This window comes from Salmo salar, chromosome 08 (assembly GCF_965601325.2).
Source record: "Salmo salar chromosome 08, fSalSal1, whole genome shotgun sequence".
In the NCBI taxonomy this organism is placed as follows: domain Eukaryota; kingdom Metazoa; phylum Chordata; class Actinopteri; order Salmoniformes; family Salmonidae; genus Salmo; species Salmo salar.
In genome coordinates, this window is record NC_138298.1 from 14,257,783 (window position 1) to 14,284,736 (window position 26,954).

At 44.5% G+C, this 26,954-nt stretch overlaps 1 protein-coding gene across 2 annotated transcripts; it reads right to left on the reverse strand.

The window, feature by feature from the left end:
• Positions 1–11,564: 11,564 nt before the first annotated feature.
• Positions 11,565–26,437, reverse strand: LOC145850534 (storkhead-box protein 1). Of its 2 annotated transcripts, none has more exons than XM_082978392.1 (2): positions 25,260–26,436; positions 11,565–21,836 (listed from the first exon to the last, which is right to left on the reverse strand). In XM_082978392.1, the coding sequence occupies exons 1-2, from the start codon at positions 25,579–25,581 to the stop codon at positions 21,829–21,831; spliced, it is 330 nt and encodes a 109-aa protein (XP_082834518.1). In that variant the 5' UTR covers positions 25,582–26,436; the 3' UTR covers positions 11,565–21,828. The 2 variants fall into 2 exon arrangements, with proteins under 2 accessions (XP_082834518.1, XP_082834517.1); XM_082978391.1 differs by lacking the exon at positions 11,565–21,836 and adding an exon at positions 22,285–24,762 and having other exon boundaries at positions 25,260–26,437.
• Positions 26,438–26,954: the final 517 nt, after the last annotated feature.

A 26,954-nucleotide genomic window follows, 5' to 3' on the forward strand; every position in this document is an offset into this window, starting at 1 on the left:
TGCACCTGGGCCTCCCACTCCTCTTTCAATTCTGGTTAGAGCCAGTTTGTGCTGTTTTGTGAAGAGAGTAGTACACAGTGTTGTACGAGATGTTCAGTTTCTTGACATTTTCTTGCATGAAATAGTCTTCATTTCACAGAATAAAAATAGACTGACGAGTGTCAGAAGAAAAATCTTTGTTTTTAGCCATTTTGAGCCTGTAATTGAACCCACTAATGCTGATGCTCCAGATTCTCAACTAGTCTAAAGAAGGCCAGTTTTATTGCTTCTTTAATCAGAACAACAGTTTTCAGCTGTGCTAACATAATTGCAAAAGGGTTTTCTAATGATCAATTAGCCTTTTAAAGTGATAAACTTGGATTAGCTAACACAATGTGACATTGGAACACAGGAGAGATGGTTACTGATAATGGGCCTCTGTACACATATGTAGATATTCCATAAAAAAAAAATCTGCCGTTTCCAACTACAATAGTCATTTACAACGTTAAACAATGTCTACACTGTATTTCTGATCAATCTGGTATTATTTTAAATGGACAAAAAAAATCATTTTCTTTCAAAAACAAGAACATTTCTAAGTGGCCCCAAACTGTTGAACTGTAGTATATATATATATATATATTTTATATATATATATATATATATATTTTTTTATGCTTGTAAGACTACAGTCGTGGCCAAAAGTTTTGAGAATGACACAAATATTAATTTTCACAAAGTTTGCTGCTTCAGTGTCTTTAGATATTTTTGTCAGATGTTACTATGGAACACTGAAGTATAATTACAAGCATTTCATAAGTGTTAAAGGCTTTTATTAACTTCTGGGCCACATCCTGACTGATTGCAGCCCATTCTTGCATAATCAATGCTTGGAGTTTGTCAGAATTTGTGGGTTTTTGTTTGTCCACCCGCCTCTTGAGGATTGACCACAAGTTCTCAATGGAATTAAGTTCTGGGGAGTTTCCTGGCCATGGAACCAAAATATCGATGTTTTGTTCCCCGAGCCTTATGGCAAGGTGATCCATCATGCTGGAAAAGGCATTGTTCGTCACCAAACTGTTCCTGGATGGTTGGGAGAAGTTGCTCTCGGAGGATGGGTTGGTACCATTCTTTATTCATGGCTGTGTTCTTAGGCAAAATTGTGAGTGAGCCCACTCCCTTGGCTGAAAAGCATCCCCACACATGAATGGTCTCAGGATGCTTTACTGTTGGCATGACACAGGACTGATGGTAGCGCTCACCTTGTCTTCTCCGGACAAGCTTTTTTCCGGATGCCCCAAACAATCGGAAAGGGGATTCATCAGAGAAAATGACTTTACCCCAGTCCTCAGCAGTCCAATCCCTGTACCTTCTGCAGAATATCAGTCTGTCCCTGATGTTTTTCCTGGAGAGAAGTGGCTTCTTTGCTGCCTTTCTTGACACCAGGCCATCCTCCAAAAGTCTTCGCCTCACTGTGCGTGCAGATGCACTCACACCTGCCTGCTGCCATTCCTGAGCAAGCGCTGTACTGGTGGTGCCCCAATCCCACAGCTGAATCAACTTTAGGAGACGGTCCTGGCGCTTGCTGGACTTTCTTGGGCGCCCTGAAGCCTGCTTCACAACAATTGGACCGCTCTCCTTGAAGTTCTTGATGATCTGATAAATGGTTGATTTAGGTGCAATCTTACTGGCAGCAATATCCTTGCCTGTGAAGCCTTTTTTTGTGCAAAGCAATGATGATGGCACATGTTTCCTTGCAGGTAATCATTGTTGACAGAGGAAGAACAATGATTTCAAGCACCACCCTCCTTTTGAAGCTTCCAGTCTGTTATTCGAACTCAATCAGCATGACAGAGTGATCTCCAGCCTTGTCCTCGTCAACACTCACACCTGTGTGAACAAGAGAATTACTGACATGATGTCAGCTGGTCCTTTTGTGGCAGGGCTGAAATGCAGTAGAAATGTTTTGGGGGGATTTAGTTCATTTGCATGGCAAAGAGGGACTTTGCAATTCATCTGATCACTCTTCATAACATTCTGGAGTATATGCAAATTCCCATCATTCAAACTGAGGCAGAAGTCTTTGTGAAAATTAATATTTGTGTAATTCTCAAAACCTTTTGACACGACTGTATCCTTTGACACATTTTCTCTTCCTTTGCAATTCTTATAGGACAGAACATGGACACAATGCAATTGGGATCAAGAAGAAGGTACAGACATGTTGTAGGACAGCTGCATTTGAAGTGTGCATTTAACCTACATAGTAGTCAATACAAACTGAAATCTATTAGCATACAACTGTGTGCAAATGATCTTTTCAGGCCTTCTCAGAAATGAATCAAGTCCATGGAATGGGTAGAGACAAAAAGATAATTCAAGGACTAGCAGAGGTAGAGAGGCGAGGCAGGGGTGAGGACATCATCCTGCTATTTTGACAGTCCCTGAAGGACAATACAGAAGAGGTATTTGCTCTTATTCCTTCCATTTCTCTAATGTATTTTGTAATAAAATTAGCAAGTGTAGTAAGAGCATTGCTTTACTTTACTAGGACTCGAGACCACAGCAGCAATCCTGCTCTTGCCCTATCTCTTCAATGATGACCCGAGTGGCCTTTATGTCCGTGACAAGGTATGACTATGCACAAATAATCTGTTTCTTCATAAACATAAGTGTGCATGCTTATATACAACTACAGCTGAACATGTGTATTAATCTTTTCTTACTTTTGTTGACACAGATTTCACCGCTCTTCACTCCTTTACTGCATATCGGCGGAAATCCATTTCACCATGAGTGAAATCACGCTGGCCTTTGATGGGGAGAACATCCACGCCCTAGAGGACGTTCGAATGGGACTTTGGCTCTGTTAGGGCTGTATTTTTTTTATTTTCTGTTACATTTCCCAAAAATGTCAGAAAAACACTTATGTTCTTAAATTCCTATGTTTTGCGAATAGGAGAAGTTGGGGTGAAGTTACCAGGGCCGGTCATAAAGATGGCAAACTTCCTAACATAACTAAGTGGTTGTTGGACACACACAAAGCTAAAAAATCTGTATTTAGCATCAAGTCTACAATATTGTTAGTTTACCTATGATTCATTTTTAATGTATGTTGTTTTTATTGTACATCATTATTTATTTTTTTATGTAATGAAAAGCACTATACAAAGAAAATGTATTATTTATTATGGTCTGACATGTCTGCAGAAATGTTGCAATTTTGTAATGTGTTTTGTTTGGGAAATTGTTTTGGAAATATTAATTCACATTTGTAATAATAATGTAATAATAGAGGGACAGGGAGTTTAAAAAAAATGAACCCCAAAAGGTTCTTTGAGGAACCATTATAAGGGGTTCTTCGAAGAACTTATAGGGGTTCCCACAAAAGGTTCTTCGAAGAACATTTAGGGGTTCCCCCACAGTTTCAACTTGAAGAACCCCTAAAGGATACTCCAGGCCCCTCCACACTCTACTTTTTAGATTGTAGAGGGGCCTAATGGGAGGGATATATAACCTGAAACTAGCTGTTATTGGCAGATACAGTTGAAGTCGGAAGTTTACATACACTTAGGTTGGAGTCATTAAAACTATTTTTTCAACCACTCCACAAATTTCTTGTTAACAAACGTACTTTTTTCTAAGTGTAGAAAAGATATTAGATCTTTCAACCAAGATGATATAGTGGGAGGTTTGAAGGATTTCCAGTTAAAAAAGATCTGCTGGCGGGCTATAAGGGAAGCGAATGCTACAACATCCGCTACACTTTTAGTGAGACTAGGCAACAAAGATGGAACTCCAAATATACTGTAGGTTTGGAAATCTCTTTGTTATTGGTCTATTAACTTATACCGCATGGTTTTCACTAGGCAGGCCATAACTCCACCCATGCAAAACCTGTTGTAGATTGTATTTTCAACCAGCAACTATCAGGAAATAACACTGATAAAAATGTTCCACACTTTTGCCGTGTTAGTTTCAGGAAAACTGAATTTTGACTGCACTGGGCCTTTAATGTAGATTCAGCAAGATGACAATTTTTCTACCTTTCCTTTCTACTATGTTCAAGACCATCTAGGGACCGATGGGCTTTACATTAGTGCAAGCTAAAGCATGATGGTGCAATGCTTCTGAATGGTATTTACATTTTTATTTATTGAACCTTTATTTAACTTGGCAAGTCACAAAATTCAATGTGTCAATGTTTCAATTGTTTCTGTCCCTTAACAAAAATACATTGTTATTATTATAAACAACAAGACCATATCGGTCCCAAACAGATATCAGCAGTAACCAAATCTGCCAAGATTGCCCTTTTTGGCTCTTGCCAATTTGCATCCTCCCGCATGTCCACAACATAGGATACCCTCAAAGGAAAAAAGATTAATCTTAAGCAATGACGCTTATGCTGTGGGTAAGTAAACTAAACCATATTTTGTCTAGTTATACAGTACATAAAGGGACGCTATATATGATATTTATCTTGTGCCCCCAACTTTAAACACACTTTTGGATATGCATGAATTGTAAGTCAATCAAACAGGGGACCCAGCTGGCAAAATTCAGCACAATATGTACATTTTAGTTTTTAAACTGGTTCTTGTTGAAAGGACATCATATAACCTGATCCAACAAGTCTCTGTTACAACCAGGTAAATACATATTTTTCTGTTTGCTAAAAATACATAATTGCAACCAGTTTTGCCTGCCGGGAAAGTGTTCGCCACTCACCAATCTGATCTTCTTAAGGGTAGGACCCAATGACTATATATGAATGGTCAAAGCTATCGATCACGTGACACCATTCATTCCTTTCTGAAGACTCAATAGGCATTGAAGCCAAATTAAGTCGGTTAAGATGGCATCTCATGGAGACATAACATGTGCAGTTTGAGCTCCAGGAAGTGACATTGCAGGTTAGCTCAGTGCTGCCACCTCATTGAGTAGCAACTAAATTATCCTTATAACTTTTTCTGTGTGCGATTTTAAAATAATAGGTTCAAGGACATACATTTGGTATATTAAAAGCAGTTATTGGTGCCATTATTATCTTCAAACCACTTTTTTATTTACACGAAGATTGTGTAAATAGTGAATTTTTCCATTCACTATAATAGGGGATCCTGTTTTCTGCTAACAATGCCTGCAGTACCACGGTCAGCCTTGAACTCCAGTAGTTCTCTCATGGTACGGCCACACTGAGATTTTGTGTCTGCAAATTCCGATTAAACCAATGTTTTTTTAATATGAGTCATCTGTTGCCAGATGAATGACACCAAAGACAATTGTCTATAAAATAGTCGCACAATATGTCTGCCTTAAAGTATGCAACTCGTCCCAAAAAAGTAGAGATGAGTTGACAGACAAAAACGGACCAATGTACGTCATATACGATTTTATTCATGCTCATGCATCTCGGTGTGGCCATACTCTTAGGCCATCGGCACACTGGAATTTTGTGTCTGAGATTTTCGGATGAAGCCAATGCTTTTCAATGACAGTCCGTTGCCAAATAGTTGACTTGAGTTGTACTTTTTGGTAGGTAGGAGCGTAGGCCAGTAACCGAAAGGTTGGTGGATCAAATCCCCGAGCTGACAAGGTAAAAATCTGTCGTTCTGCCCCTGAGCAAGGCAGTTAACCCACTGTTCACCGGGCGCCGAAGACGTGGATGTCAATTAAGGCAGCCCTCCGCACCGCTCTGATTGAGGGGTTGGGTAAAATGTGGAAGACACATTTCAGTTGAATGCATTCAGTTGTACAACTGACTAGGTATCCCCTTTCCCATTCCCTTTTGACTGACAAAAATGGACAATGATGTACGACATATACGATTTCATCCGTGTTCATGCGTTTGAGTGTGGTCATAGCCTCCTCTCGATTAAGTACCCTATTTTGCCCTCTAATGGTAGTACATGACCTTACATGGTCCTTGCCATCACAGCAGACTATAACATGTGGCGACACCATGTCAACAGAAGAAACCCTATGACTGACTGTACAGTATGCCTAAAATACACAGCCATTGACACTTTTGTCACACTTTCAAACATGTTTTGGGTTAGATAAATTGATCAGTCACAGATTAGCCTTCCACCTACAGTACCAGTCAGAAGTTTGGACACACCTGCTCATTCAAGGGTTTTTCTTTATTTTTTACTATTTTCTACATTGTATAATAATAGTGAAGACATCAAACTATGAAATAACACATATGGAATCATGCAGTAACCAAAAAAGTGTTAAACAAGATTTTTGATTCTTCAAAGTAGCCACCCTTTGCCTTGATGACAGCTTTGCACACTCTTGGCACTCTCTCAACAAGCTTCACCTATAATTATTTCCCTACAGTCTTGAAGGAGTTCCCACATATGCTGAGCACTTGTTGGCTGCTTTTCCTTCACTCTGCTGTCCAGCTCATCACAAACCATCTCAATTGCGTTGAGGTCGGGTGATTGTGGAGGCCAGGTCATCTGATGCAGCACTCCATCACTCTCCTTCTTGGTCAAATAGCCCTTACACAGCCTGGAGGTGTGTTGGGTCACTGTCCTGTTGAAAAACAAATGATAGTCCCACTCAGAGCAAACCAGATGGGATGGCGTATCGCTGCAGAATGCTGTGGCAGCCATGCTCGTTAAGTGTGCCTTGAATTCTAAATAAATCACAGACAGTGTCACCAGCAACGCACCTCTACACCATCACACCTCTTCCTTCATGCTTCACGGTGGGAACTGCACATGCAGAGATCATCCATTCACCTACTCTGCGTCTCACAAAGACATGGCAGTTGGAAACAAAAATCTCAAATTTGGACTCATCAGACCAAAGGACAGATTTCCACCGGTCTAATGTCCATTGTTTCATGGCCCAAGCAAGTCTCTTCTTATTATTGGTGTCCTTTAATAGTGATTTCTTTGAAGCAACTTGACCATGAAGGCCTGATTCACACAGTCTCCTCTGAACAATTGATGTTGAGATGTGTCTGTTACTTGAACTCTGTGAAGCATTTATTTGGGCTGCAATATCTGAGTCTGGTAACTCTAATGAAGTTATCCTCTGCAGCAGAGGTAACTCTGGGTCTTCCTTTCCTGTGTCGGTCCTCATGAGAGCCAGTTTCATCATAGCGCTTGATTGATTTTGCGACTGTACTTGAAGAAACTTTCCGGATTGGGTGACCTTCATATTTTTTTTTACCTTTATTTAACTAGATAAGTCAGTTAAGAACCAAAAAAAAGAACACTTTTTGGTTACTACATGATTCCATATGTGTTATTTCATAGTTGATGTCTTTACTATTATTCTACAATGTAGAAAAAAGTACAAATAAAGAAAAACCCTTGAATGAGTAGGTGTCCAAACTTTTGATTGCTACTGTGTACTTATTCACATCCAGTTCTTGTAGGAAATGCAAACTTGTAGCGTATTTGAGTTTTAAAAAGGCTTTTAAAGTTTTTAATTTCCACTTTGTGACGTTTCAGACTTGATTTGCCATAACGAAAAATATATCAACCCCTACAATAATCCACATAATAATTCACATTTCCTGTTGCTTCAGGATTATTTTCCTGCTGTAGTAAACTGTCTCAAAGTAAGATCATACCTCTGTATGGCCAACGACAATACGTTTCCACAGACTGACACTGCGACTGTGCATTGATCAGCAAGGACTTGGCCAACCACTCCAGAAACAGAGCCTTCCTTAAAGCATGTTTGTTTTTGTTGAAAACCCTCAAACGGCTCTTTTGAGTGTGAACGCAAACCCCAGCTCACAATGGAGCCCCCAGTCATTGTCTCTATAGCATGGCAGCCATTGCTTGCTGCAGAGCCTGCTGACTCATGAGTATAGATGGAGGGAGAAATGAGGGAGGGATGAAGGAGGAGATGAGGGAGGGAGGGGGATAGAGGGGACGGTGTCAAGTTTGCTGAAGTTCATTCATACCAAAGAGAAAAGAGGAGAGGAAGGGGGGGGAGACGCAACAAGCCAGCCATCTTATTTCTCAATCGTGCTGCAACAGCGCCCGTAGTCATGACAACCCAGTCCGATGATCTCATAGCTGCTACCGAGTGCCATTCCTTAAAAAGAGCCAAGAGTTGTTGTTGGAGCTATAGACTGTCACGTCCTGACCAGTAGAGGGTGTAGTTGGGTCAGGACGTGGCAGAAGGGAGTGAGTGTTTTATTGTTTCATTGATTTTGGCCGTGTGACTTCCAATCAGGCACAGCTGTAGTGGGTTGTGGTTGATTGGGAGTCACACATAAGTTGCCTACGTGTCCTTTGTGTTTCGTGGGTAATTGTTCTTGTCACTGTGGTTGCACCTGACAGGACTGTGTTGGCTGTCAGTTTTTGTTGTTTTTGTAAATTACATCGTGTTCGTTCAATTAAATATGACGAACCCTAACTCCGCCGCATTTTGGTCCACTTCTTCCATAGACAGCCGTTACAGAATTACCCACCAAACCAGGACCAAGCGGCGGAAGAGGAAGGAGCAGCAGGAGTACAGCGTTATGGACCAATGGACTTGGGAACAGATCCTGGACGGAGAGGGACCATGGACTCAGGCTGGGGATTATCGCCTCCCGCAGTGGGAGATTGAAGCGGCGAGAGCGGAGAGGCGCTATTACGAGGAGCGAGAGCGCAACGAGCGCGAGAGACAGCCCCAATAAAAAAAATTGGGGGGGGGGGCACACGGGACAGTCGGTGGAGCTGAGGTCGGAACCAGAGCCAGTCGGGATGACATTGGAGGTGAGCGAGGGAAATGAGACAGAGACTGTGACGGGGTTAATGGGGAAATTAGGAGAGAGAGAGATGAGAGAGCTGCTAGTATGGTGCATTAAGTACGGCATTCGCCCTAATGAGCGTGTCATGGGAATGATGTCACCTGAGGCAGCTCTCCATACTCGTCCTGAGGTGCGTGCTGGTTGTCTGGTAAAGACTGTGCCTGCGCCCAGAAACAGGCCTCCTGCATGTCTTCCCAGCCCTGCACGTCCTGTGCCTACGCCCAGAACCAAGCCTCCTGCATGTCTTCCTATCCTGGTCAAGCCCGTGTCTCCTCCACGGACCAGTCCTCCAGTGGGTCTCCCTATCCTGGTCAAGCCCGTGTCTCCTCCACGGACCAGTACTCCAGTGGGTCTCCCTATCCTGGTCAAGCCCGTGTCTCCTCCACGGACCAGTCCTCCAGTGGGTCTCTCCACCCTGGTCTCTCCTGTGCCACCTCCTCAAACCAGGCATCCAACGGGTCTTCCCAGACTGGTGAGTCCAGGGCCTGCGCCCAGAGCCAGGTCTCCGTTATGTCTCCCCAGCCTGGTGAATCCTGAGCCGGAACCACTGGAGCTGCCCGCCAGTCAACAGTCGTCAGAGCTGCCGGAGTGGCCAGACTGCCCTGAACTGCCGGACTGCCCCGAGCTGCCAGAGTGGCCCGACTGCCCGGAACGGCCTGCACCTGAGCCACCTCCAGGATAGGTGGGTTGGGGAGGGAGGGTGTAGCACAGTGCCGTCGGTGACGGCAGCCACCCTCCCTTCCCTCCCTTATTGTTTAGGTGTTCCTTTTTGTTGGGGATTTTCTTGTGTTTTCCTTTTTTAGGTGCATCCCGGGGTCTGCACCTTGAGGGGGGGGGGTACTGTCACATCCTGACCAGTAGAGGGTGTAGTTGGGTCAGGACGTGGCAGAAGGGAGTGAGTGTTTTATTGTTTCATTGATTTTGGCCGTGTGACTTCCAATCAGGCACAGCTGTAGTGGGTTGTGGTTGATTGGGAGTCACACATAAGTTGCCTACGTTTCCTTTGTGTGGTGTGGGTAATTGTTTTTGTCACTGTGGTTGCACCTGACAGGACTGTGTTGGCAGTCAGTTTTTGTAAATTACATCGTGTTCGTTCAATTAAATATGACGAACCCTAACTCCGCCGCATTTTGGTCCACTTCTTCCATAGACAGCCGTTACATAGACACGGAACAGACCACAGACAGAGCCAGACACACAGCAGACGCACAGGAAAAGCAATACATACAGCAGCTTCAGAGTACAACAATGTTCAGATCAATTCAATTCCACACCAGTGGGCCTGCTATGGGTCAAATACATATCTGCTGTATTTGAATTACATGTAATGACTCATTTGAAACAGCAATTGTTGTGTATATGGAATGTACTTTCAAACACTATTCTATTAAATACATACTTTGCAAGCATTTGGGATTTCTTTCTACTGGTGTGCGTGTGTGTTACAGCCATAGTCTGTAAAATATCACATAATTTAAATTGAGGAAACACTAAACCTCTGGAGTTGTTTAAAGAATATGAATTAATAAATTAGTACAACTCTCTTACCTGGTGATGACCAAAGTTATTTATGTTTTTGTTGTCTTACGGCACTTGGAAAGTTTGCAAACAGATGATGACTATTCAAATCGCAACAAAAAGTTTGATTTCTATGAAATGGCATTCATTGAGCACAGATCGGGCCCTATTTGCAAGTGAAAATATAGTGTGATGCATTTGCAATGTTTACATTGTGATTGGTGGTCAGGCCCACTCTTTGATATTTGGTCCACCTTACAGAGCGTGCCTTTAGTATTCTCTTAAATATGCATCTGGTCACACAGAACTCAAAAGATGGGCCACTGTTCATATGCAACCAAGTGTGGCTACTGACCAAACCCAAAGGTGTGAATACATTAGTGCACACCGTAGCAAAACGTTTTGCAAGACAAATGTGTTTCTTAATGGACAAATTCAGCTAGGTGCCTCCCCATTTCGGCTTCCGTTTGATTCCTAGTGAATATATACATCCCGGGTGGTGTTCAGTAGGCACAAAACAGTGGAAGAAACTGTGAAACAGGAAGTTACTACCTGAACCTCTCCAATATTGACTTGCCTAGTTAAATAAAAATACAGTAAAAAAAATATATAAGGAACTCTTTTCATTTTCCGTTGCAGGGCTATGCCTTAATGAACATGACCCTTGCAGGAATCCCCTTAGTTGAGTCATCCCCTTAGCTGGCGAATCAGAAGTTCATGTACAGTGTTAGAGGTCTTAAAAGAAACATTGTGCACTTGGCCTTGATAATCATCTTCAAGTTTTAAGCAAGGTGACTGCAGCGACAAAATGCAGTACTAGCAATCTCACCCTGCTAAATGAATAGCCTAGGGGGCTGGTTTCCCAGACAGAGATTCTCCATTCAGAATGCTTTTCAGTCCTGAACTAGGCTTAATCTGTCCAGTTTACAGGACACAGATTAAGCCTTGTCCTGGACTAAGAAGCATGTTCAATGGAGAATATCTAGACTTCTATGAAACCTGTGTATGGGAAACATACACTATAAGTCAAAATATGGTCAGCCTTAGGCTAGGGACCAACGTACTGTTGGGCCGAAATTGAAAAGAGTAAGCATGTGTGTGAGAAAACAAATACTATTTATTATGCTTAATTCAATGTGCAACCACACCTGAAGAGCTACTGCTACTTGATATCAGCCAATGAGGTCAGTGCAGCTGCAGCATCAACTTCCCTCTATGGCTTTGTCAATGTTGGCTGCCTGGGCAGAAAACAATTACAATTCAACACATTTTGTTGCCACGACAAGTGAAGAAACTTTTGCTAGTTTTTAATCCAAACAAACATCTACACAATTTTTTAAACATGTACTAAAAAACATTTCCAAATGCAGTACTTTTAGTTTTCCGAGTATTCCCATTTGCTGGCATTATCATAGCGAAGGAAGTGTTCTAATGAGGGTAAATACAGAAAACTTTCCATTCCACATCAGAGACATCCAGGATGTGGACTATTATTTACGGGTCTGTAATTTTGTGTTTCAAAACTACAGTGAATGTTCAAGTAGAAACAGGTTAGGGGTTGAGAAGGCCTTATGAATTAAAAGCATAATTCCAACACCTTTATTTTCAAAATAATTCTCAGTTTCGAAATTGACCTCAGGGGGCAAGCCGACATGTCATGAGGCATAAGGTACTACATCTCTGAGAAACTATGCCTGCTCCAAGATGTCACACATCACTTCTGTATAGATCGCTATAGATTTGGTGTGGGCAATCTGTGGGTGAAGGTTTTTGGTCTAGCCAGCAGTAACACACCTGATTCTATGAATCATCCAATGAATCATTGGCTTCCATGAAGGCTCATCGTCTTCCATTAAAACTTAGATTAGTAGAATCAGGTGGAGCCTGCCCCCACATTGGACCCTCGCAGGGTAAAATTGCCCACATTTTCTCCAAACCTTATGTTTATTTTCACGTAGTTGTGTCTCAATAGGGCACTAGGCTCTAAATAGGAGTTGAGTGCAAGTGTTGGGTCACTCTGAGGATGACATCAGCTTGACATCGAAACTTCAGTCATCTGTAACCTGCTCATCGTAACAATGGATTAAAGCTGTGAAAAATAAATTAACCTCTGTATTTTTTGTTGAGTACTTTCTCCAGATCCTTGTTCAACCCAAGTGTTCAATTGACTTTAAATGTCTGTTTTAAAACACAATTTGAGGATGTTATACAATTTTTTTGCATGCACAAATAATTTCAAAGTAACTTTAGATAAAGTTATGTGGTTATGATTGTTGCCCTTGTGAGGTAACTAAGGGATCTGGGAGTGATGTCTAATGTATTTACAGCCAGGAAAGCCATGATGCATACCCCACAAGACATGCCACCAGAGGTCTCTTCACAATCCCCAAGTCCAGAACAGGTGCACAGTACTACATAGAGACATGACTACATTGAACTCTATTCCACATCAGGTAACTGATGCAAGCAGTAGAATCAGATTTAGAAAAACAGGTAAAAATACCAGTGGTGTAAAGTACTTAAGTTAAAAGACTTTAAAGTACTACTTAAGTCATTTTTGGGGTTATCTGTACTTTACTATTTATATTTTTGACAACTTTTACTTCACTACATTTCTAAAGAAAATAATGACACCCTGACACCCAAAAGTACTCGTTACATTTTGAATGCTAAGCAGGAAAAGGGTCCAATTTACACATTATCAAGAGAACATCCCTGGTCATCTCTACTGCCTCTAATCTGGCGGACTCACTAAACACAAAAGCTTTCTTTGTAAATTATGTCTGAGTGTTGAAGTGTGCCCATTTCTTATTGTACATTTTTTCAAAAACAAGAAAATGGTGCCATCTGGTTTGCATAATATAAGGAATTTGAAGTGAATTTTACTTCTGATACTTAAGTATAATTAAAACCAAATACTTTTACTCAAGTAGAATTTTACTGGGTGACTTTCACTTGAGTCATTTTCTATTAAGATATCTTTACTTGAAATAAATAACAAATATTGAACCTTTATTTAACTAAGCAAGTCAGTTAAGAAACAATTCTTATTTACAATGACGGCCTACACCGGCCAAACCCGGACGACACTGGGCCAATTGTGTGCCGCCCTATGGGACTCCCAATCACGGCCGGTTGTGATACAGCCTGGATTCAAACCAGGGTGTCTGTTGTGACGCTTCTAGTACTGAGATGCAGTGCCTTAGACCGCTGTGCCACTCGGGAGCCCTAAGTATGACAATTGCATACTTTTTCCATCACTGAAAAATACACCTTACGGAACAGCGGGGACTTTGAGGAGACACACACAAAGGTACAGACACACGCATACGCACACATTGTAATATTGTTGTATGGTGGTATTATACATTTTCTATTGTAGATATGCATGTAGTTGTGTAATAATATTATATCATGTACTGTTTTATCTTTTTTTGTGTGTAATGTAAGTGTTTTAATGTGCTGGCAGCAGCAAATGGGGATCCCTAATAAATACAAATACAAAATGATAGAGCAATGATCAGCAGGCGACAAAAAGCTTGGCATTGTGTGACCCATCCAAAGCTTTTGTTATATTATTGGGATCCACCAAGTAAACAAATCTGTGGAAAAAGACAGTGCTAAATAAAGTATTCTACATAAAATATACTGTATATTTCAACGTTTTTCCCCCCCCATCATGACCACCAAGTAGTATCCAAGATGGCGTAGCAGTCAGACGTCTTTGTCCTCGTCTTGTCGTGTCCCATGTATATATCTTTTTATATATTTTTCTTCGGATATCTTTTTTATATTTTTCTAAACCTCAACTTCAAAATATTCTCCTGCAACCCGCCTCACCCAATGTGGTGTGGATATGTTTTTTGGGCCATTATTTCTTGGGCCATTATACCTATTTTTCCAATTGGACTTGGACCCCTCTGCTACTCGGAACCCTACTAATCCATCACGACTGGTCTATTGACGGCACCGCACGCGGAGGCTAAAACAGACTTTCCTCCATCACGACGTCCCTCTAAGGTCCTTCTGCTAGCTTGCTAGCCCTGGTCTCCAGCCAGCCCAACCACTCACTGGAGCCCTATGATCACTCGGCTACACATGCCTCTCCCTAATATCAATATGCCTTGTCCATTACTGTCCTGGTTAGTGATTATTGTCTTATTTCATTGTAGAGCCTCTTGCCCTGCTCAATATGCCTTAACCAACCATTTAGTTCTACCTCCCACATATGCGGTGACGTCACCTGGTTTAAACGTCTCTAGAGACAATATCTCTCTCATCATTACTCAATGCCTAGGTTTACCTCCAATGTACTCACATCCTACCATACCTTTGTCTGTAATTATGCCTTGAATCTATTCTATCGCGCCCAGAAACCTGCTCCTTTGACTCTCTGTTCCGAACATACTAGATGACCAGGTCTTATAGCCTTTAGACATACCCTTATCCTACTCCTCCTCTGTTCCTAGTGCCTAAATCCACTCCTACTCCCCAGGTGCTCTCATTTGTTGACTTCTGTAACCGTAAAAGCCTTGGTTTCATGCATGTTAACATTAGAAGCCTCCTCCCTAAGTTTGTTTTATTCACTGCTTTAGCACACTCTGCCAACCTGGATGTCCTAGCCATGTCTGAATCCTGGCTTAAGAAGGCCACCAAAAACCCTGAAATTTCCATCCCTAATTATAACATTTTCCGACAAGATAGAACTACCAAAGGGGGCAGTGTTGCAATCTACTGCAGAGATAGCCAGAGTTCTGTCTTACTATCCAGGTCAGTACCCAAACAATTTGAGCTTCTACTTTTAAAAATCCACCTTTCCAGAAAGTCTCTCACCATTGCCGCTTGCTATAGACCAACCTCTGCCCCCAGCTGTGCCCTGGACACCATATGTGAATTGATTGCCCCCCATCTATCTTCAGAGCTCGTGCTGCTAGGTGACCTAAACTGAGACATGCTTAACACCTCGGCCATCCTACAATCTAAGCTTGATGCCCTCAATCTCACACAAATGATCAATGAACCCACCAGGTACAACCCCAAATCTGTAAACATGGGCACCCTCATAGATATCAGCCTAACCAACCTGCCCTCCAAATACACCTCTGCTGTTTTCAACCAAGATCTCAGCGATCACTGCCTCATTGCCTGCATCCGTAATGGGTCTGCGGTCAAACGACCACCCCTCATCACTGTCAAACGCTCCCTAAAACACTTCAGCGAGCAGGCCTTTCTAATCGACCTGGCCCGGGTATCCTGGAAGGATATTGACCTCATCCCGCCATTGACCTCATCCCCTCATGCTCTGGTTATTCTTTAAAAGTGCCTTCCTCAACCATCTTAAATAAGCATGCCCCATTAAAACCCTTTTTCGAACCAAGAACAGATATAGCCCTTGGTACTCTCCAGACCTGACTGCCCTTGACCAGCACAAAAACATCCTGTGGCTGTCACGTCCTGACCAGTAATAGGGATTATTTATTGTAGTTTGGTCAGGACGTGGCAGAGGGTATTTGTTTTATGTGGTTAGGGGGTTATGGTTATTGTAGAGGGGTGTTTTATTGATGTGTTCCGAGGTTTTGGTGTATGTTCTGTTTTTTTGTATTCTAGGTTTCTAGTTTGTATATTTCTTTGTGGTCTGTGTGGCTCTCGATCAGGAACAGCTGTTCATTGTTGTTCCTGATTGAGAGTCATATTTAAAGAGCTTGTTTTCACCTGTTTGTTTGTGGGTAGTTGTTTTAGCACTGCTTTTAGTTAGCCTGCTAAACTGTTCCTGTCGTTCTTTGTTTATTGTTTTTTTTGTGTTGACTTTAATAAATAAGTATGAGTATTCACGTACCCGCTGCGCCTTGGTCTCATCTATACGACACCCGTGACAGAACTACCCACCAAACAAGGACCAAGCAGCGGGGGAAGGAGCAGCAGGTAAAAAATTATATGGACTATCAGGGGAATTGGACATGGGAGGAAATTCTGGACGGGGCTGGACCTACCCACCAAACAAGGACCACCATCCCTCTCCGGAGGAAATAGAGGCAGCCAAGGCGGAGAGGCGTCGGTACGAGGCTTTGTATGCGCTGAGGGAGAAGCACGAGAGGCACCCCCAATAATTATTTTTGGGGGGGCACACGGGTAGTTTGGCTGGGCCAAGGGTGAGCCCTAAGCCAGCTCCCCGTGCTTATAGTGAAGTTCGCATGGAGTAGAGGGCGCCGAGGTATGCAGAAGTGCGCACGATCTCGCCCATACGCACGCACAGTCCAGTGCGAGTGATCCCAGCCCCTCGCAAATGCCGTGCTAGAGTGGGCATCCAGCCTGGTAGGAGGATGCCTGCGCAGCGCATCTGGTCACCGGTGCGCCTCCTAGGTCCAGGCTACCCTACGCCCGCTCTACGCACGGCAACCATCAGGCCCCTGCACAGCCCAGTTCGCCCTGTACCAGCACTCCACTCGTACAGGACTACTAGTTCCATCCAGCCAGGACGGGTTGAGCAGGAGGTGCGATCGAGACTGCCTGTGCGTCTTCACGGCCCGGTATATCCACAGCCAGCATCACGCACCAGGCCTCCAGTGAGTCAGCCCAGTCCAACTCAGCCTGTTCCCGCTCCCCGCACTAGCCCTGAGGTGCGTGTCCCTAAACTGGCACTTCCAGTACCAGCACCACGCATCAGGCTTCCAGTTTGGCAGCCCAGTCCAACTCAGCCTGTTCCCGCTCCCCACACTAGCCCTGAGGTGCGTGTCCCCAAACTGGCACTTCCAGTACCAGCACCACGCATCAGGCTTCCAGTGTGTCAGCCCAGTCTAACTCGGCCGGTTCCTGCTCCCCACACTAGCCCTGAGGTGCGTGTCCCCAGGCTGGTACCTCCATCAGGCTTCCAGTGCGTCAGCCCAGTCCCGAGCTTCCGACGACAGCGCCCTGTCCAGAGTGTCCGGCAACAGTACCCCGTCCAGAGTGTCCGGCAACAGTGCCCCGTCCTGAGTGTTTGGCAACAGTGCCCCGTCCAGAGTGTCCGTAAACAGTACCCCGTCTAGAGTATCCGGTAAGAGTGTATAGCCCGGAACCGAGTGAGACGGCCTACAGTTCGGAACCAAGAGAGACGGCCCACTGTTCAGAGCCGAGTGAGATGGCCCACAGTTCGGAACGGAGTGAGAGAGTCTACAGTCCGGAACCGAGTAAGACGGCCTACAGTCCGGAACCAAGTGAGACAGCCTACAGTCCGGAGCCAAGTGAGAAGGCCAACAGCTCAGAACCGAGTGAGTCTGCCTGCAGCTCAGAACCGAGTGAGTCTGCCTGCAGTCCGGAACCGAGTGAGTCTGCCTACAGTCCGGAACCGAGCGAGTCTGCCTGCAGTCCGGAGCCGAGCGAGTCTGCCTGCGGTCCGGAGCCGAGAGAGTCTGCCTGCGGTCCGGAGCCGAGCGAGTCTGCCTGCGGTCCGGAACCGAGCGAGTCTGCCTGCGGTCCGGAACCGAGTGAGTCTGCCTACGGTCCGGAACCGAATGAGTCTGCCTACGGTCCGGAACCGAATGAGTCTGCCTACGGTCTGGAACAGAGTGAGTCTGCCTACAGTCTGGAGCTTCCAGAGTCGGCCCACAGTCCGGAGCCCCCAGAGACGCTCTACAGCCCTGAAAATTCTGCAGGGCTGGACTGGTCAGGGGGTGGTTGTAGACTGGAACCTGAGCCACCTCCAGTATAGGTAGGTTGGGGAGGGGGGGTGTAGCACAGGAGCCGTCGTTGACGGCAGCCACCCTCCCTTCCCTCCCTTTAGTTAGGGGTTTATTTTATTTTTTTATTTTTTTGTTAAGGTGCATACGGGGTCTGCACCTTTGGGGGGGGGGGTTAGGAAAGCAGTTAGGAAAGCTAAGGCTAGCTTTCTCAAGCAGAAATTTGCATCCTGTAGCACAAACTCCAAAAAGTTCTGGGACACTGTAAAGTCCATGGAGAATAAGAGCACCTCCTCCCAGCTGCCCACTGCACTGAGGCTAGGAAACACTGTCATCACGATAAATCCACTATAATTGAGAATTTCAATAAGCATTGTTCTACGGCTGGCCATGCTTTCCACCTGGCTATCCCTACCCCGGTCAACAGCCCTGCACCCCCCACAGCAACTCGCCCAAGCCTCCCCCATTTCTCCTTCACCCAAATCCAGATAGCTGATGTTCTGAAAGAGCTGCAAAATCTGGACCCCTACAAATCAGCCGGGCTAGACAATCTGGACCCTCTCTTTCTAAAATTATCTGACGAAATTGTTGCAACCCCTATTACTAGCCTGTTCAACCTCTCTTTCGTATCGTCTGAGATTTCCAAAGATTGGAAAGCTGCCGCAGTCATCCCGCTCATCAAAGGGGGAGACACTCTAGACCCAAACTGCTACAGACCTATATCTATCCTAACCTGCCTTTCTAAGGTCTTCCAAAGCCAAGTTAACAGATTAAACGACCATTTCGAATCCCACCGTACCTTCTCCGCTATGCAATCTGGTTTCAGAGCTGGTCATGGGTGCACCTCAGCCACGCTCAAGGTCCTAAACGATATCATAACCGCCATCGATAAGAGACATTACTGTGCAGCCGTATTCGTTGACCTGGCCAAGGCTTTCGACTCTGTCAATCACCACATTCTTATCGGCAGACTCAACAGCCTTGGTTTCTCAAATGATTGCCTCGCCTGGTTCACCAACTACTTCTCTGATAGAGTTCAGTGTGTCAAATCAGAGGACCTGTTGTCCGGACCTCTGGCAGTCTCTATGGGGGTGCCACAGGGTTCAATTCTCGGGTCGACTCTCTTCTCTGTATACATCAATGATGTCGCTCTTGCTGCGGGTGATTCTCTGATCCACCTCTACGCAGACAATGCCATTCTGTATACCTCTGGCCCTTCCTTGGACACTGTGCTAATTAACCTCCAGACGAGCTTCAATGTCATACAACTCTCCTTCCATGGCCTCCAACTGCTCTTAAATGCAAGTAAAACTAAATGCATACTCTTCAACCGATCGCTGCCCACACCTGCCCACCCTTCCAACATCACTACTCTGGACAGTTCTGACTTAGAATATGTGGACAACTACAAATACCTAGGTGTCTGGTTAGACTGTAAACTCACCTTCCAGACTCAGATTAAGCATCTCCAATCCAAAATTAAATCTAGAATCGGCTTCCTATTTCGCAACAAAGCATCCTTCACTCATGCTGCCAAACATACCCTCGTACAACTGACCATCCTACCGATCCTCGACTTCGGCGATGTCATTTACAAAATACCTCCAACACTCTACTCAACAAATTGGATGCAGTCTATCACAGTGCCATCCGTTTTGTCACCAAACCCCCTATACTACCCACCACTGTCACGCCCTGACCTGAGAGAGCCTTTTTTATGTCTCCTTTTAGGTTTGGTCAGGGTGTGATTTGGGTGGGCATTCTTTGTCCGTTTTTCTATGCTTTGTATTTCTTTGTTTTGGCAGTCCTCGTCCAGAGTGTCGCGCAGTCCTCGTCCAGAGTGTCCGGCGACAGTGCCTCGTCCAGAGTGTCCGGCGACAGTGCCTCGTCCAGAGTGTCCGGCGACAGTGCCTCGTCCAGAGTGTCCGGCGACAGAGCCCCGTCCAGAGCTTCCGGCGACAGAGCCCCGTCCAGAGCTTCCGGCGACAGAGCCCCGTCCAGAGCTTCCGGCGACAGAGCCCCGTCCAGAGCTTCCGGCGACAGAGCCCCGTAGAGAGACGGCCCACAGTCCGGAACCGAGAGAGACGGCCCACAGTCCGGAGCTCCCAGAGACGGCCCACAGTCCAGAGCTCCCAGAGTCGGCCCACAGTCCGGAGCTCCCAGAGTCGGCCCACAGTCCGGAGCTCCCAGAGTCGCCCTACAGTCCGGAGCTCCCAGAGTCGCCCGCCTGTCCTCCGGCGCAGCCAGAGTCGCCCGCTGTCCTCCGGCGCAGCCAGAGTCGCCCGCCTGTCCTCCGGCGCAGCCAGAGCCGCCCTCCAGTCCGGGGCCCGCGGCGAGGGACCCCGCTCTAGAGGCGCCACCTAAGTGGGGTGAGCCAGTGGTGGAGCGGGGTCTGCGTCCCGCTCCAGAGCTGCCACCGTGGAAAAATGCCCACCCAGATCCTCCCCTATAGGTTCAGGTTTTGCGGCCGGAGTCCGCACCTTTGGGGGGGTACTGTCACGCCCTGAACTGAGAGAGCCTTTTTTATGTCTCCTTTTAGGTTTGGTCGGGGTGTGATTTGGAAGGGCATTCTATGTCCGTTTTTCTATGCTTTGTATTTCTTTGTTTTGGCCTGGTATGGCTCTCAATCAGGGACAGCTGTACATCGTTGTCGCTGATTGGGAGTCATACTTAGGCAGCCTGTTTTCCTTTGGGGTTTGTGGGTAGTTAATTTCAGTTTAGTGTTTTGCACCTGACAGAACTGTTTGGCTGTCGGTTTCTTGGTTTTTTTGTTTAAAGTGTTCTATCTTTAATAAATTCATGATGAGCACTAACCACGCTGCGCATTGGTCTACTCTCTTCAACGACGGCCGTTACAACCACTGCGACCTGTACGCTCTCGTTGGCTGGCCCTCGCTTCATACTCGTTGCCAAACCCACTGGCTCCAGGTCATCTACAAGTCTCTGCTATGTAAAGCCCCGCCTTATCTCAGCTCACTGGTCACCATAGCAGCACCCACCCGCAGCACGCGCTCCAGCAGGTATATCTCACTGGTCACCCCCAAAGCCAATTCTTCCTTTGGCCACCTTTCCTTCCAGTTCTCTGCTGCCAATGACTGGAACAAACTGCAAAAATCACTGAAGCTGGAGACTCATATCTCCCTCACTAGCTTTAAGCACCAGCTGTCAGAGCAGCTCAACGATCACTGCACCTGTACATAGCCCATCTTTAAATTGCCCATCCAACTACCTCATCCCCATACTGTATATATTTATCTTGCTCCTTTGCACCCCAGTATCTCAACTTGCACATTCATCTTCTGCACATCCTACCATTCCATTGTTTAATTGCTATATTGTAATTACTTTGCCACCATTGCCTATTTATTGCCTTACCTCCCTTATCCTACCTCATTTGCACACACTGTATATAGGCTTTTTCTACTGTATGTTTGTTTATTCCATGTGTAACTCTGTGTTGTTGTATGTGTCGAACTGCTTTGCTTTATCTTGGCCAGGTCGCAGTTGTAAATGAGAACTTGTTCTCAACTAGCCTACCTGGTTAAAAAGGTGAAATTAAAAATAATTAAACATGTTTCTGGACGGTACCCAGTCTTAAGTTGCAACCCTAGAGAGGAATTCCTCTCGACGCATCAGTGGGGCCACATTCCACCTGTTGGGAAAATCTGTCAGAGTTATTCCTGTCACCCTTTTGGAAATACAGCCAGAGTCATTCCTGTTACCACTTAGGATATACTGCCAGAATAATTTCTGTGACGTCTATCGTTTCCCCCAATTCTCTCTTCCAGGCCCCTCCTCTTCGTTCCATCAGGGAGAGTGCTTCAGTGTTTAGCATGGTTCCTTTCCTGAACAGACCCTCTACTTTCCTTCCTGCATGGGACACTTCTCGTAGCCCCTCTGTTAGAAGCCTGCAAATGGAAACAAAGGGCTTTCATTCAATTAAACTAGTAACCAGACTTCCAGTTGAAAAGTTGAAAAACAACAGGCTTTCCACACAGAGAGAAAAAGCATCTTTCAATCCACTAACAATAGTTTTCTTTTGGTTTAAATCTGAAAACATTGTTTCTTTGAGTACAGGAATGCACATTTTGTTTTGGATGTTGTTTTTTGACTTGACCTGGAAACCGGTTAGAAAGTTTAATCGAATAGACCCCACAGTCACAGCTTCTATGGGCTTTCCTGCTGAGGTGGGATGCACCTTTCCTTCCTCAAATCAATGGTTGTGTGTTGGTTTTAACCTTCAGAAAACCAGGGACAACATTCTTCCACCGTCTCTATCAAATTGGGCCAGATAAATAGAGTTGGGAACGAAGGGTTGGGAACGAACCCACTGGACACACACTGGTTGAATCAATGTTGTTTCCAAGTAATTTTAATGAATTACGTTGAACCAATGTGGAATAGACGTTGAATTTACATCTGTACCTATCGGGTATGCACATGGAGCAGCTGCATCAACTACGCTCCTCGTTACTCAGTGACTACCACAATGACATGTCAACGGATGCACACACATAATAGCAAAAAACTTTTGCTGCCGGATGCTGCAATCGACAAATCAGATTACATGCAAGAGCTTTGACATTCAAAGAAACACAACGTCCTCTTGGGTGGTATTTAGTTGTTCAGTAGCTTACCAATTCCGGACATTGTTCAGGACTGAAGACATCTCAACCCTACAGCAATTTATAAATCAGCCAAATACTATACGACAAAACAACTGGCATCAAATATACATTTAAAGTTTTGTCTGGTTAAAGTGAAAATGTAAAAACAATAATTGATGTGATTTTCGATCTTCTACAAATGGCAAGCCCACCCCACATGGCTTGGACAACTTAAGCCCTTTGGTTTTCAGGCCTTCAAATGTCGAGTGCATGGACATCTAACCACATCACCGGTAGGACAATTGATATTTAATCTGCATCAAATTATTATTGGCCTATTAGATTTACTTGATGTTTGACACGACTATTGTTCACAGTTGCACCTAACAGAAACTGACAAAAACAAAAACTCTGGCAGGTGAGATAACCCTTGTTGAAGGGATACTTCAGGATTTTGGCAATGATTAAAAATGATCTTCTTCTCAAGAGTCTTGTGGATACCATTTTTATATCTCTGTGTCCAGTATGAAGGTAGTTAGAGGCTGTTTTGCGAGCCAATGCTAACTAGCGTTAGTGCAATGACTGGAAGTCTGGAGGTATCTACTAGAATGCTGTGTGTGTTCAGAATGGAAAAGGGGAGGAACAAGCAGACCTCAGATTTAAACATGTATCCCAAGTAAACAGAAACAACCTAGACTTCTAACTAGTCTAAGTAACCATGGCCATCCCACATATCTATGGGAGAGGTTTATGCAGAAGAAAGTACTGACTGTGATACGGATTGTGGGCTGAAGTACAGCCCACCCACACAACACTATCAGAAAATGTCCAACAGAGCCACATACAGAATAGAATGACCTAACATTGGAATTAGAAATATGTGGAACATTCTGTAATCTTCCAGTGATTATAAGCCCCACCTTAGTTTCTCCAGCCATGGGAGTATCAGACCAGCTTACTCCAACCAAACAAACTTAATAGGTTAGACCAACTTGTGACTCTGAACTTTTCTATCCAAAGCCAACCATTGTTTTCAATTTCAAAAGCTCTATTTCCTCACCTTTAAGTCAAGTCAATGTGCATGTGATTATTGACTGTTGTGAATATGAATTCAACTTCCAGCACTCAGTAAGACATGAACCTGATACAGTATGACTGTGTTTTGTCAGATGAAATGTGGGTCAGCAGACAGTCTTTCCCATCCGTAGTATGTTCAGCACTGCGCTGGCCAAGCAAGACTATTAGCAGTAGCAACTTGCATGAGCATTAATATAGAGACCTCATTAGATTAGAGACTGTATTTGTCTGTGGTTATTTATTAGCTATCAGGGAAACATTCCAAAGCTTAACAATGCTTGCTGCTTCGATGGTAAGGTCAGGGAGGGCATGCTATCCCCGTCCATGGACAAATAAGCACAGAATATCCCACTTTTTCTCAATCAATATTTGACTGTTTTGCAACTTTCCCATCCCTTTGAAATTGTTGATGTGGCCAATAGAGTGAGTAAGAGAGAGAGAGATGTTTACATGGTCCTGAACTTTGTCTCTTCCCAAATCCTGATTTGAGTTAGGTGCAATTGTGACAAAGCAATGGTGTTTCTCAATAGGTATTTGGTTTCTTGCTTACTTTCTTGCTTACAGTACATAAAAAACACACACAAATAGCCTACTCTCCCTAAAAGCAGATTTTGTTCAGACTTTCAAAGCATTTCTGAGTGAGCGGTTAGACACAATCGTGGATGAACTTGTACAATTACATTTAGGTCATTTAGCAGAATGACTTACAAATTGGTGCATTCACCTTATGATATCCAATAGAACAACCGCTTTAGAATAGTACATCTATATCTTTTTTTTGGGGGGGGGGGGGTTCAGGTGTCTCCGGAAGGTGGTGATTGACTCCACTGTCCTGGCGTCGTGAGGGAGCTTGTTCCACCATTGGGGTGCCAGAGCAGCGAACAGTTTTGACTGGGCTGAGCGGGAACTGTGCTTCCGCAGAGGTAGGGAGGCGAGCAGGCCAGAGGTGGATGAACGCAGTGCCCTTCGTTGGGTGTAGGGCCTGATCAGAGCCTGAAGGTACGGAGGTGCCGTTCCCCTCACAGCTCCGTAGGCAAGCACCATGGTCTTGTAGCAGATGCGAGCTTCAACTGGAAGCCAGTGGAGTGTGCGGAGGAGTGGGGTGACGGGACATGTACCACTGTGCATCTCTACTGCTCTGATTGTTTAACTGAAATACAAACATATTCCACTAATTTCAAGAGAAACTCCAAAGTCCCATCACACATATTTCCCATACTAGCTGAATAATGGTGAGGAAAGCGGGAATTAAGCAAACCACAGAGAGGGCTATAAATTAAAATGTATTTGTACTCTTCTAATGGCCTCAGGGTTCTCCATTGCCCCTCCTGGGCGCCATGAGTCTTACACATTCCATTTGATCACATCCCAATGGGCACAGATGTCAATTCGACCCTTATTCTACAATTACGTGGAAACAATGTTGATTCAACCAGTGTGTGCCCAGTCAGAAAGGCCTACTGTTATCCATTAAAGCTGAGCCGCACTATCCTATTGTGCAGAGTGGATCACCACAGTGTTCAGATGACTTGAAACGTACCTTTAGCTACTCAATAAACCAAAACAAACAAATGACAACAACCTGCCTGGATGATATTCTGATGATAATGAATCTTACAGGCTACCAGTGATTAAGTACAGTCTTACCGATGCACTTGATCTCGAACCCTCCGGGCGGTTTGAGTGCTCGCCTCGTCCATCCCTCTCTGAGCACCTCGAGGTGGTGTTCCTTCCCTTGGATCAGCAGGACATCCTCGTCAATCCAGCCTAGGAAGAAAGTCTCCGATATCGCATCGGTCACTTTCTTATTCCAGAAGTGCTGCATGTTGACGGCTTTGAAGTCGGCAAATATCTCGTAGCCAGTGTGATGTTGCTGGAGCTTGTCGGTTACCGCGGGCGACTCCTCGGCGCCAACCCGAGACAGCACTATGCCCAGGGAGTGAGGCGCGATCTGCAGAAACTTATCCATGTCTCAAATTGCTTCGTTCTCCGCTACACCATGAATGATAACAACGTCCAATTTCTCAGAGCAGTATGTTTTATTCCGTACTTTGATATATTTCCAAAACGAGCACATCTTTTTGATGTTTTAATCTTGATTTTGGTCTATTGAAAACTGTAGGCTACCACACAAACCTGACAGCACACATTTGATCTGCATCACGCAAAATGAAAATGTAGGCTATAGCCTATTCTTAAAATACATGTTATCACTATCTGTGTCCAAAAACGAATCCCAACATGTCGAACGTTTTTATCAGGCGACAGTAGCATACCAATTTAACAGACAAATTAACTCTCAAACCCAAGCTTTCCCATATGGCCTTTCAAAGAAAATAGGTAAACCAATTATTCCATGATCCACTTCCCAAGACGGTGAGACCCCCTCGTGTGTGTACATCGATCGATCAGTGCACAGGGATTATAGCTGCAAGTGCAGGCGATGACTTCATCGTTCTGCCGTTCATGACTTCATCGTTCTGCCGTTCATGACTTCATTTGGTGCGCAAAGGCAGTCTCCCATTCAACGAGGGCGCACCGCGTCTCCGCATTCATCCAAAAAGGAATAAATAATCCAAACTCGGTTACATTCTCTTCTGTTCTGTGTAAAACGTCTGACACATAGCCTAGTGTATACCATTCTCAGTCAACCCCTCGGTTCTTTGAGAAGATAGAAGCCAATTCGAAGAGGAACAGGACCACCAAATATTCGCCCGTAACTCCACCTACAGCCAACCCTCTGAACATGATGAGCTCCATACCGGGGCATTGCAACAGGTGAAAATACAAATATTTTAGTCAAATGACAGGCGATGGAAGTATAGACTACCTGTGTAGGCAGACTGGTCTCATAGACTAGACGTAACATAGTACATGTAAATCCGGGACACTCAAATTACGATGATATGTTGTTACCTTTGGTATGGTTACATAAAATACCAAATATTTTTTATAACTAACCCAAGATAGACCAGAGCCTGTCGTTTCCAATGGGAGTAAATTAATCACAGTGGGCAGAACAAGCAAGGAGGTGGGTAGAGCCAAGCACGAGCTAATGAGATCCTATTAATGCATTCTAGCCTTTATTTGCGTATTTCAAAAATGTGCATGTGCAATAACTCAATTCGCATTGCACTAAACAATGCCTTTTTTTAGATACTTTGGCAAAGGGTAAAGTATATAAAACCAAAACGCGGTCCACTCTGTTTGATACAGATTCTAGTCTTGGAAACATTCAATTGTTTGGACATCAAATGTTTCATCTATAAAAGAAAAATGGCAGAATGTCAGCCAAAATCCATTTTGCTCTATCTTCTCCCACTGCTGGCCACTGGGTTTCCT

Excerpts from the sequence above, each read along its gene's own strand:
- LOC145850534 (XM_082978391.1), bottom strand. The coding sequence starts at position 25,581 with ATGGATAAGTTTCTGCAGATCGCGCCTCACTCCCTGGGCATAGTGCTG. Across the intron at positions 24,763-25,259 it reads GTTCGAGATCAAGTGCATCG|TTAAACAATCAGAGCAGTAG; the intron begins GTAAGACTGTAC and ends TTTGTATTTCAG.